General features: G+C 39.9%; 1 protein-coding gene across 3 annotated transcripts in view; it reads left to right on the forward strand.

The window, feature by feature from the left end:
* Positions 1–12,130, forward strand: part of SLC26A5 (solute carrier family 26 member 5) — a 37,995-nt gene that overhangs the window by 9,853 nt on the left and 16,012 nt on the right. For all 3 annotated transcript variants that reach the window (XR_008235598.1, XM_052789915.1, XM_052789914.1), the window contains 5 exons: positions 5,061–5,274; positions 7,027–7,166; positions 10,397–10,507; positions 11,058–11,239; positions 11,769–11,933. Coding sequence is in view for 2 of the 3 variants with exons in the window: in XM_052789915.1 (XP_052645875.1) it covers positions 5,108–5,274; positions 7,027–7,166; positions 10,397–10,507; positions 11,058–11,239; positions 11,769–11,933 (765 nt within the window). In the remaining variant the exon portion in view is untranslated. The remainder of the gene's footprint in view (positions 1–5,060; positions 5,275–7,026; positions 7,167–10,396; positions 10,508–11,057; positions 11,240–11,768; positions 11,934–12,130) is intronic.

A 12,130-nucleotide genomic window follows, 5' to 3' on the forward strand; every position in this document is an offset into this window, starting at 1 on the left:
TGTTCTTTTAAAACAGGCAAGTCAACGGATCTGCCACTGACTCGCCCCTGTTGCATTAGGTAGTTCAGATACATACCGGTTAGATACACAAGGTTAGGGACAAAAGTGCCCCATTTTGTAATTATAAGCCTATTAAAGCTGCAACAGTCACACAGCACGCTATTCTTCATGTCTCCAGCTTCTTTTTTTCTTTTTTTTTTTTTTTTTTTCCCCCTCCCCATAGTCATATTTTTAATCTAAGGAACAGCAGCCAAATCGTGGTCCTTATAAATTTTATGGCTGCATTCTAATTCATGTGGACTGGATCAAAAATTATTGTCCTCTACAAGAATCAGTGTAGATGGCTTGACAGCCCTCCTTTATCATCTAATATTGGGAAGAGGAAGTACTTAATTATTAGTGATAGTGTTATAAATTGATGTTTGCTTCACTTTTTTTATTTAACACCTTCAATTTGATAATAGCAGTAAAGACATAAGACAGGCCTTTATCAGTCAGATAAAGAATCACCAACTCTTAAGTCTTTTGCATACAGCTTTTAACTACTTCAGCTCAACTCTTATCTGGCTGATAAGATTAATGGCAGTGTTTCTTATAGCTTTTTAATTTTATGCTTGCCATGAAGTTCAAAGGCTGTCTAAGAGCAGTATTCCACTAGTAATTAAGACTCTCATGCCCAGAAATTGCCTTTCTCTTCCTTTGTATAAAGGTCTGGGAGTTTTCAGAAATCATAGCAGTAAGCTTTGTCTTAATGAAAATGACAGTACCTGCTTTTGCTCTTCCTTGAGCATGCTGGGAGTGAAGGGCAAGGCTGAATTTCCAAGCTTTGGCTATCTCTATTGGCAGTTCGTCATATTGCTATTCAGCAAACACTTAGAGAGACACTTCAACCAGTCATGAAGTGCTGCTCTTTTGCTACTCTATGGACAATGCATATCATCTGTTGTACGCTCAAGTATCTCAGTCCTTGCTCTGTGTGTGATTTTCAAGAGATGGACAATATTAAAGACTTTCGTCTTTATTGTATTATCTGCAGCTTATTCAAAATTATCATCAGAGAACATGGTTATGTAGGGCTGTTAAGATGAAGTTGGTGACATGGCGTGCAATACATAAAATGATGCATCCAGCTATGGTTTTGGGGTAGATTTAGGACCTCTTTTAATGGCATGTGATTTGTTCTCTGTGTTCTGGTATCCGCTGTGAACCATAGCTAAACACAAGATCCTCTTGTATCCTCCCTCAGGTTTACTTTTGTGTTAGAGGGTTCTCATGATTCAGTGCAGTGTAACTTCCTTGTTCAAACAGAATCAGAAATGCTCAATCTACAGTTTAGAAACCTTCAGACTGAGTGATGGTGGAACTTGGGTTGTGACCTCTGGTAGTATTTCAGACTAACACTTGCCATCATCTGGATAACTGATTTAGAGTTGAGCCCTGTTCAGTTAGTCAAATACATCTGTATCATTTATTTCACCATGGTGAACGGAGGCAGGACCGAACTTCTGTTGTTCTGTATATGCTCATAGTACCTGGAAGAGTCTGGGCATGTGTACAGAAATGAGAAAGGAACTGGAGATTTTAAGACCTCTCCACGTCTAGATTTACATTACAAACTTGTGTGGCTCTTCCAAATATTAACCGATCTACTTGAAGCTTAACAAACTTGAATGTGGAAAGTATGTAACCCAATCAGGACCTGAATTTTGGGGGGTTAGCAGGGGGCTGTTTTGTGTTGCTATGTCTTTTGGAACAGGAAGAAGGGGTGCATGTTTTTAAAACCTTGGATAGAAATGTTTTGATTATATTCTCATTTTATTGGAACAGTTTGGCCAAAACTAAGCCTCTGAACTGATTTGGTTTGTGCTTTTTGTATGCAGCTGTAGTTTTTGTTTGTTCTGATTTGTTTGAGTGGGTTTTCTGTTTAAGACTGATTAAAATTGCTTCGTAATTTGTAAATGAGGCTGATGTTGCCAGAACACACCAATTAATTACCAGAAAAGATACATTCTATGTGAATAATAACATAAGGGACCATTATGCAATCACAGAATGGTTGAGGCTTGAAGGGACCTCTGGAGATCATAGGAGTACAACCCCCCTGCTCAAGCAGGGTCACCTAGACCAGGTTGCCCAAAACCATGTGCAGTCAGATTATGAATATCTCCAAGGATGGTAACTCCACAACCTCTGTGGGCAACCTGTTCCAGTGTTTGATCATGCTTGCAGTAATTTTTTTTTCCTTATGTTTTAACAGAATTTCTTGTATTTCAGTTTGTGCCCATTGTTTATTTACTCCCTGCCGCATCAGGTATTTATATCCATTGATACGATTTCCCCACCCCCTCTGCAGGCTGAACAATCCCAGCTTTCTCAGTCACTCCTCATATGTCAGGTGCTCCAGTTTCTTAATAATCTTTGTGGCCCTTTGCTAGATGCTCTCCAGGATGCCCATGTCTTGCGCTGGGGAGCCCAGAACTGGACCCAGCAGCACTCCACATGTGCCTCACCAGTGCTGAGGAGAGGGGAAGAATCACCTCCTCCAACCTGCTGGCTATGGTCTGCGTAACGCAGTCTAGGATGCTGCTGGCCTTTGCCAGAAGGACACATTGCTGGGTTATGTTCAAATTTTTTGTCCACCAGGACCCACAGGTCTTTTTCTGCACAGCCACTTCCCAGATGATTGACTCCCCAGTGTTTACTGTTGCTGCCACCTCTCATATGCTTCTTTCTCATGTATGAGTTTAGTCAGGAGCTCCTTGTTCATCTACACAGGCCTCCTACCACTCTTGCTTGGATCCGTGTTGCTTGGGATGGACCATTCTTGAGTCAGGAGGAGGTAATCCTTGAAAATCAGCCAGCTCTGCTGGACCCTTCTTCTCTTCAGGACAATATCCCATAGGATTCTTCTAAGCAGGTCCCTGAACAGGCTAAAGTCTGCTCGCCTGAAGTCCGGGGTTGTAAGCCTGCTATATGTCTTGTTTCTCTCACGATCCTGAAGTCCACCATCTCATGGTCATTGCAGCCAAGGCTGCCCCCAGGCTTCATATTCCTGACCAGTTCATCCTTGTTTATAAGTATCATGTCCAGCAGAGCATGTCTCCTTGTCAGCTCCTCCATCACCTGTGGCTGGAAGCTATCATCACTGTACCTCAGAAGGCTCCTGGATTGCTTGTGCCCTGCTGTGTTGCCCTTCCAGCAGACACTAGGCTGGTTAAAGTTTGAGTTTCACTGGGCAGAAGTTAATACACTAGGATTCATGGGTAGCTCACTGTGTGATAGGGCAAGATGTGAAGTAGGAAGTGGTATTTGTGGGTAGGTAGATACTGACGTGGAAAAAAAGTGCTACAGGTGTTAGTGGCCAAACATACATCTTAGTATGGACAGCATTGCTGTAAATACGAAATAAGATACATGTGATAATATGGAGGTGAGAAGAAAGCCAGAGGGCTGCTCAGATGGAAATTGCTGGTAGAACAATCCTATTCTAATGTTGACTGGATCAAAATCTGCAGGTAGGAGGAAGAAACTGTGATGCTGAGAGTTACAATTTGCTAAACAATAACACAAGAAAACAGTTCACAAAATGTCATTCAGGCTTCTCGGTGAATTGAAACTATGGAAAGATGTAAAAGAACCTTCAGATGTGTTTCAGGAGTACAAAGGTAACAATCTCTGATAGTACCCTTGATATGATACTGTTCTTACAAACAAGTTTTGGTATCTTATTTCACACAATAAAGGTGAAATGAATCTTGAATGTGGTGTAAATAAAAAATTATAATTTCAGTAAAAATACCCTTTTGTGGCTGACTATGTAGGGAAAATGTTGCTTACAAAATAATGAGAACTGAAGAGATGCTAGGCTGTGTCTGTCCTAGGAGATAGAGAACAGCAAGCCCTGAGTGGAAAATTCCAGCACCTTCATCAGACTGAAGGCTTAGGTAGCAATACTGGTATTTTGCTGCCAGGCAGACTGTGTTTGCTAAATCAGAACGTTGGACCAATTGTGGTTAGCTTTGAGTGTTTAGGTAGCAATTTGTTTAATTTCTGCGCGGTAACCCTTTTCTAGGAATGTATTGATGTACAGCTAAAAACTAAACACCTCTGGGTTAGCTCCCTTGGTTGAAGGCAAACACATGCTTAAGTGACTTGCTGGACTGGAGCCCAAGGGCCTTGTTCACAATTATGGCTCTGTTTCCCATTGCAGTCACGTTCTGTCATCAAATGTAGCACTAGCCAGCATCTCTGCTTAACGATATAGCAGTCCTGTCATTTTGCTTGTAATTTGGAGTTACATTTCTTGCCCCATATTTCTAGAAGCGGCAAACACGGGGCAAAGGAATTATCAGAGTATCTCCTAAACGTGTTAAGATGTTTATGGCACTGAATCAGATAAAAGAATAGATGTTTACAATCCTTCTGGCTAGTTTTAAAATCGTGTACATCTCCTGACTCCTGTTTTAGTGGGCGCAGGACTGAGAGTAGCAGTAAGTGGCACATCCATTGAAAGAATAACTTTTTGAAAGTAGTGAATTGTGCATCCTTGAGATGCTGTCTGGAAACAGAAGCCTCTGAAATGGAGGAGAAAGCAGGTGGATAGATACAGGAAGCAACTGGCTATCCAGAAGAAAGAAGTGGCTTTCTCAGTGTTAAAATTGGAGTTCTGTCTTTTGGAGATGGACGTGACAGTTTGTGAGTAAGCAGGAAGTAACTCAGCAATAAAGTAATCTCCCTTTGACACTGACATTTTCTTTAAAGGTTGAGGAGGGAAAATCCAGATAAGCATGAATATAACCTTCCAATTTTGTTTCTGCAATTATTTACAGAGTAATTAATGTAAAAGCTTTCTTTACCTAAGAGAAGCATAAATTAATGGCTTCCATATAGTAAAGATTGTGAGTGTGGTTTATTTACTTATTGCTGTTACAGACTATCTAATTAGTGCTTTTAAACTGCATTCACAGTTCTTGTCTCTAGCTTGTCAAAATACATTATCTGAAAGGAAATGCCAAATCCAAGGTTAAAAAAGTAACCAAACTTATTTTGTCTACAACCAGGTTTTTCAGTGGAGACCGTGGAACTGTTCTTCCTTGGCTCCTGCTCCATGAGATCAACTATGGAACATGCTCAAGAACATGAAGCATGCCTTGAGCAAACCCAGATGTATTGCGTGGAGAGACCAATATATAACCAAGAGCTCTTGCAAGGACAGCTGCACAGACGAGAAAGAACACCTCAGACTTTAAGGCAGAAGATTGTACATTCCTGTCGGTAGGGTTTTTGTCTTTATTTTATTGGTTAGAAATGTTCTAATTCTTAATTGATTCGTGCACATAGCTAGTAATCTCTTCAAAGAAACCTAAAAGATAAAAGCACTAGTTCTGTTTTGATTATTCAGCAAGACTGTGATGAAGTTGTATGTGTGGTTTTATATTATAATATATAACTGTATTACAAAAAAATGGATAAATTAGTTGAATCTTCATGAAAGTGCAAAGGAAAAATATGCAGCATAGGAATGTGAAGTATTAGTCAAATCACGTGACAGGAATTCATAAGACCCAGAAAAATATCTGTCCTTTTTATGTGGAAATACTTACGGCCAAATTTATGCTTCACATGATCCTTTCACAGAAGAAGAATGGAGATGTATGATAGCTGTGTAGAAATCTAAATTACTAGTCTAATAGCGACTTAATAGAGGCATTCTGTAGCTTTTAACTAACTGCCTTGGAATCTAAGTATCATCTGGTTAGGGAATGTCTTTAACTGCAACTCTTGCTCTGTGGTACCAGAGGATAGTGAAGAAAAACTTATTCTAGTTAAGTTCTCATTAGCTTTATATTTATCTGTGCTCCATTTGCAGAATTGATTCAATTTCTTACTAGAACCTTGTTCTGCAAGGCAACAAATGATTGCTGCCTGACTGCTTGTCTGTAAAATATTTCTGTTTACATGACTTGACATTTGGAGATTTGTTTTGGTTAATGGAATGACCATTCTAACAGTAGTGGCACCTAATTCCACCTCAAAAAACTTATCTGTCCTGAATAAAAAATATGTGGATCAAAATCCTCCTGAGCTATGACTTGTGATTCAATCTGGTTAAACACGGAGAATTGCGGATGACTCTAGTTCCCCTCTCACTTGTAGCCATAAGCTTCTTCACTATGTAGTTTAGTCCCATGGAATTCAGAGATGTTAACAAATCTCTGCAGTTCTCTTGCAGTTCCCCTACACAGAAAAGCATTTATATGATCCCAGTGTTATATTTTTACCCAAGGTTAAACTTCCTTACCACAGTACAATCAAAGTATGATGTATGGCAGTACTGGATAGAGATATTTATTTCCTGGCTCTATTCACTTGTCATGAGTCAGGGTTTCAAAAGGTTAATAACTCTGCTAAAGAGACACAAGGATCAGTGTTGCTGGCTTCAGTGCATTTCCTTTCAGGGTAAAGAAGGGTTATGTTCTCAAATAGCCTTAAAGTTAGTCTATCAGTACCAGTGATAGTAACAAGCATTAGTAAAATAATAATTTTTTTTAAAAAAGCATAATAATATAAAATGTTGTAATCAAAAAAGTATAAAGCATTCAAATAGTAAACAAAAATAGGAAAAAGCATTGCAAAGCACTTTAATGAGTGAAAACTACTGTCAGAAAGCAAGTTATCCTCAGGGGATTGTTACTACGAATGATCTCAGCAAAAAGTGTTGTGTGACTGCTCAATCGTGCATGGACTGGAACAGTTTCACTTCCCACTGACCTCTAGCCTCACAAGACTGTGATTCTCTTCTACAGTTCCATAAGGTTTGTGCACAGCAACCAACATGTGATAAAGAGCTAAATTAACTGGAGTCATAGATGTTTGTGCTTAAGCTTTGTCGAGAAATTACTGTCAGCAGGGGTCTGAGCCTGCCTTTAATGGAGTTGTTTCCCTGCACAGGGATGAAAGACAATTTTTTCGACCCGTTTGTCCCCTGCTAGTGTCTAACTTTTTCTTTCTGCTTTGTATTTTCAGTTGTTCTTCTAAGAAAGCCAAGTCTCATCTTTACAGTTTCTTACCAATTTTTAAATGGCTTCCCCGTTACCCAGTGAAGGAATACTTATTAGGAGACATTATCTCAGGTATAAGTACCGGGGTTATGCAGCTTCCTCAGGGTGAGTATCTCTCTGGATTTATTTATCCTCTTCTTTGCTTTTTCTGTGTGTGCTTTTATGGTAGTGCTTGGATTCCTGAACATGTGCTCATAAGAATAGGATGCGTATTTCAGGTGTGTGTGTCAAGATCAGTACAGCATTCTGGGGACCAGCCCATAATGATGATTCCCTTAAAACTGCAAGTCACTGATATGGAGCAAACTCTGAAAGAAGCTTGCCTCTAATCAATACCAACAGCTCTTGGTGACAGAACAACTTTTCACAGTTTAAGTGCATGTCTAAACCTTTGCTGAATGCACCCAATTATTTTCTGATCTCCTCATCCTGACAAGTTGTAGCAAATTTCCTACAGAGGGTAGCAGTATCTAATAGACATATAGACATAATGTTTCAGGACAACAGCTGTTGCAAAGTAACCAAACTGAATTCAACCAGAGAAGAACGTGGAAGAAATCAGAGACTGATCCCTCTTTTTCTCTTAGGACTAGAAGTCACCAGTTTAAGCTGGAACCATAGTAGTGGGCAATGATTTACATGGTGGAAAGAAATCAAAAGTATCTTCTATAACAAGACAGCAAATCTGTGGAATTTCTATTAAATTACTTGGAAGTTTCACCCCAAGTGGAGCCTGGCCCTGAAGCAGGAGCAGGCTTTGTGGAAGACGAAGAGAAAGCCAGTGTTCACTGTTCTGTTCAGCTCTTGGTGACTGGATCAGTGCAATCTTTTGTTCAGCCTGACACCTTACTATCAGTAGTTTCAGAACTGCTATGGAGTTAGAAAGTGAGAGCATTTTTACAGCGGTATCGTTATGGGGTGCCATCACTGCTCTGGGAATGGCAGCTTCATGACAGCTGCCACAGTCCCAGTAGATTTCCCCAGGAGGTCTTGGAGCAGAGGGAATTCTTGAATTTGTGCAGAGCACAGTCCAGAGGAGTCCTCATGCTAAGGGTAATGTAATTAAGCATATATAAGTTTACTTGCGTTTTGGCTTATTTCATATTTCCACCTCACTTGTTCGACTTTAGGCTGAGGCAGGTCTGTAGAATTAATCTATAAATCCAAGAAGCCTAGATTTTAATAGCTGGTAACCCATTAAAGCAATGGAATATTCTAACTTAGTCTGTGCAGTTGACTTCTTTATTTCTGTAGCTTCCCAGTTTTGTGCTATTTTTTATAATTACGGATATTTTTTCTTACACAAATATAAACATCAGCTTATCTTAAACTGATAAGTAGTGTGGTTAACTGTCAAGCAAATCTGTCATATACGAGACACAAACATTACCAGTTGTATACTGAAACACAGTTTATGTGATGACCAGATAAGGACAGTAAAATTTAAGTGGTCAGCAGTGAACTTTATACTTAATTTTGTGACTTTGTTTTAAACTAAACATTATTCTTTCCTTCGGTGACTGCAGACATGCCCTTAAACTCCTACTAATCTTTCCCTTTCTAAAAAGGCAAAAGTTGAACTTTTATTTTTCTGGAATGGATGTAATTATAGAACCATGAGTTCAAAGAAGCCTGGGAATCATTCCAGACAGAACTACAATGACCAGGGTGTTTAAGCTGTGAACTCCTGTCATGTCAATATCTCTTTACTTCCTTGGCACTCGCAGCCTTTAAAAATGCCAGTACAAATGAAAAGGAAAAGGAATAAAAGGGTATTCAGATCAGGAGCTTCACACAGACCCACCCTCCCAGTTTTGAAACCACTGGTTTTCAGTTCTGGTCATTTGTACTGTTAAGTTCATCACCATGTTAAAGGCCAGTCTGTTATGGTACAGGGTGTTCTAATGATACTCTTGGCATGAGGGGTAGCCCCTGGAGCAGAGAATATATGTGGTGTGAGTTTCAGAAGTACTTAATGAAAAGCTCATTGCTGCAGGAGAATAAACGATATCATCAGTCCAGTTCTGATAGGAATATGAATTCTTGGTTAGGACTCAGACATTGCTTAGGGCATGAGCAAGGCCATGTGAGCTATTACACTGTGCAAGCGTGCTTGGATGACACAGAAGATCCCTTCCTGGTTTTGTTCTTTCGTCATAACTTGATGCTTTGTCTCTCAAGTTAAAAATAAATTAATAGGGAGAGGTGGTTTTGACTATCACTAGCTCTCCATGGCAGGTGAACCATTGCCTCCTTTTGTAATTTGCACTAGACCGTTGAGCTTTTTGGTCCTAACTTGGACCAGTCTGCCCAAGTGTGGTAAGAACACACAGCTTCCTCAGGTGTCATGAGTCTGCACTCGCAAAAGTGAATTGGAGAACCAATCCAAGCCAGGACACAGTGTTTTCTTCTCGAGGCCTATTTGTTCAGTTCTGGTGTCTAATTCTCATTAATGCAAGCCATATAGAACTATTGATTTTGCTGGAACTGCTCAGGACAGTTATGCGCCACATCACGTGGTGCCCAGAATTTGCTTGTGAGCCTGGTCCTGTGATAAGCATACGCTCAGTCACACAGAGAGGGAGCACCGTGGGAAGTGTTCCTCCCTGGTGTCCCTTAGAGCTGTTCCCCCACAGCTCCATTGCTGTGCTTGCCAGCCCCCACTACAAATAGGAATGGTGTGGATTGCAATTCCACCGTGTGGAACTGGACGGGGCTTAATAACAAAAAGGACTTCGTTTTGGGGGAGAATACCAGACTGCATAAGCTCTATGACCTTACAGATTGCAAGCAATGATTCTCTGCTTATTTTACATTTTGGAGCATATTTTGTGGAAACATAAACTCATCCCACTCGTTCTGGGGAAGAAGCGTTTAATCAGTCATAGATTACCGTGAAGATCATGTCTGATGAGAAAAGGAGAAAAATCAAACATGTTCCACTGGTTTTGGGTGTTTCTATTTACATTCTGTGACAGATGAAAACAAAAGCAACAAAAAGTGTTTGTTGGCTTTTAAGAAGTACTTCCAGCCCCAAAGGCAAAACAATGAGTGCACTGGTGCACAGATGTACACAAACACATCCACTCACACACCTGCAGCGCCTGTAACTAGAGACTTCTGGTTTCCTGACTCAAACCATCAGGTTTCTAGGCACTGCCCTACAGTATTATACATATTAAAGAGTATTCCTTGCAAGACTTCTTGTTTTTTAAACCTGTGATATGTCACTAGATTTCCTGTTAGGTGATTTCAATTTTACTAGGCTTAAATCCTTTTGCTTCAGATGCTTTCTGTCGTTTGCCTAACATACACATTTGTGTCTTGTTTTCTAGGTTTAGCATATGCTTTGCTGGCAGCTGTTCCCCCAGTATTTGGCCTATATTCTTCATTTTATCCTGTCTTTCTATATACTTTTTTTGGAACCTCCAAGCACATATCAATAGGTATATATGTATGGATAACTGAAAGTCTGTGTGTGTGCGTGTGTGTTTAATAAAGTTGTAAAAAATAAAATTGGATAAATAGAAAGTGTAGTTGTTTTCTATAAATTCAAATTTAAGTGAATAGGAGAAACACAAATGTGTCAAACATTAGCATTTTTTTTTGTTGTTGTTAATTTATCCATCCTACTTCAGAAGGAACAGAAAAGCATCTTTTATTGGATTAGATCTAGAAATTTGTGCTGTGAACTCCTGAACTATAATTTCATCACTGCAGTCAGCTGTCTGTGTGGTCAGATGAACCTTTAATTTGCATAATAGAAACTGGGATAGAAAAAAATGATGGTGTTTATTTACCATAGAGGTATATATTCACCATCTAATTGATTTAATGGTGCTGAGTACTGGAGCAGATTTTGGGACTAAAAAATACAATATTTAAGTAGAAAACTATTATAGTTTAATTCCACTTATCTCTTAATAAGAATGACTCCTAAAAAAAATAAACCTGCCAGGATTTTAACCAATTATTTTCCTTTCCTTCTTATTTCAGGCACTTTTGCTGTGATTAGTATGATGGTCGGCGGTGTTGCTGTGAGACAAGTGCCTGATGAAATTATTTCTGTAGGCTATAATTCTACTAATGTTACAGATTCCTTTGAATATTACCATGCTAGGGATACCAAGAGGGTACAGGTAGCTGTGACTCTCGCCTTTCTTTCAGGAATTATCCAGGTATGTGCTTGCAGTTTGCTGTAAGGGCCAGTTCAGATGTTGCTGCTAGGCTTGCAGTTCCAAGGGGTGCTGGGTCACAGTGGATCCCCTGTCAATAGACTTTTGCTTCAGCACGGCACTGTGTACAACACAGGCTGCTTCGTGGCAGCCACGTAACAGAAGTGGAGAGGGATACATTGGAGGCAAGTCTTTGGCATCTTGGCTTGGCTGGGAAAAATGGGACCTCCCCCTTTTCACTTTTTCCTATCCCATCAGAAAAACTCAACCTGATGTTCTCTAATCTGTCCATAAATGCATACAAACACCTATATTTACCCATATCCCACATTGCACCTGCCAGTGGCATAGAAGATTTGGTGCATTGATGGCTGCTTACTGAACTGTGGCTTTAGAGAGGCCAAGTTCAGGTTTGCCTGATCTGGCTTGGGCATCGAGGTAAGAAGAAGTGTCCTGTGGCCTGTCTGCTACATAGTGCTGATGTTCAGGCTACAGTGGGAGTCACATAGTTAATATTTCTCTTCTTCATTAGTTATGTTTAGGTCTCCTTCGATTTGGATTTGTAGCCATCTATCTAACGGAGCCTCTGGTGCGAGGATTTACTACTGCTGCTGCGGTTCATGTCTTTACATCTCAGTTAAAGTATCTCCTTGGCATTAAGACTAACCGATACAGTGGACCCCTCTCAGTTGTATATGTGAGTAACTACATTTACTAAACATGCAAATTCTGCATTGTCTGGATCTAGTACTTAAGCCTTTTCCTATTTTTTTTAATTATTATTTTGGCACTAAGTAGAATAATGCTGCAGTATTCAAAACTGGGTATGAGGTCTTTAAGTGCCATAGCAATATATGAGCATCTTAAAGTGCAGCTTGGGTGTGACTTGATAGA

This window comes from Harpia harpyja, chromosome 6, assembly GCF_026419915.1.
Source record: "Harpia harpyja isolate bHarHar1 chromosome 6, bHarHar1 primary haplotype, whole genome shotgun sequence".
NCBI classification, from domain to species: Eukaryota; Metazoa; Chordata; class Aves; order Accipitriformes; family Accipitridae; genus Harpia; species Harpia harpyja.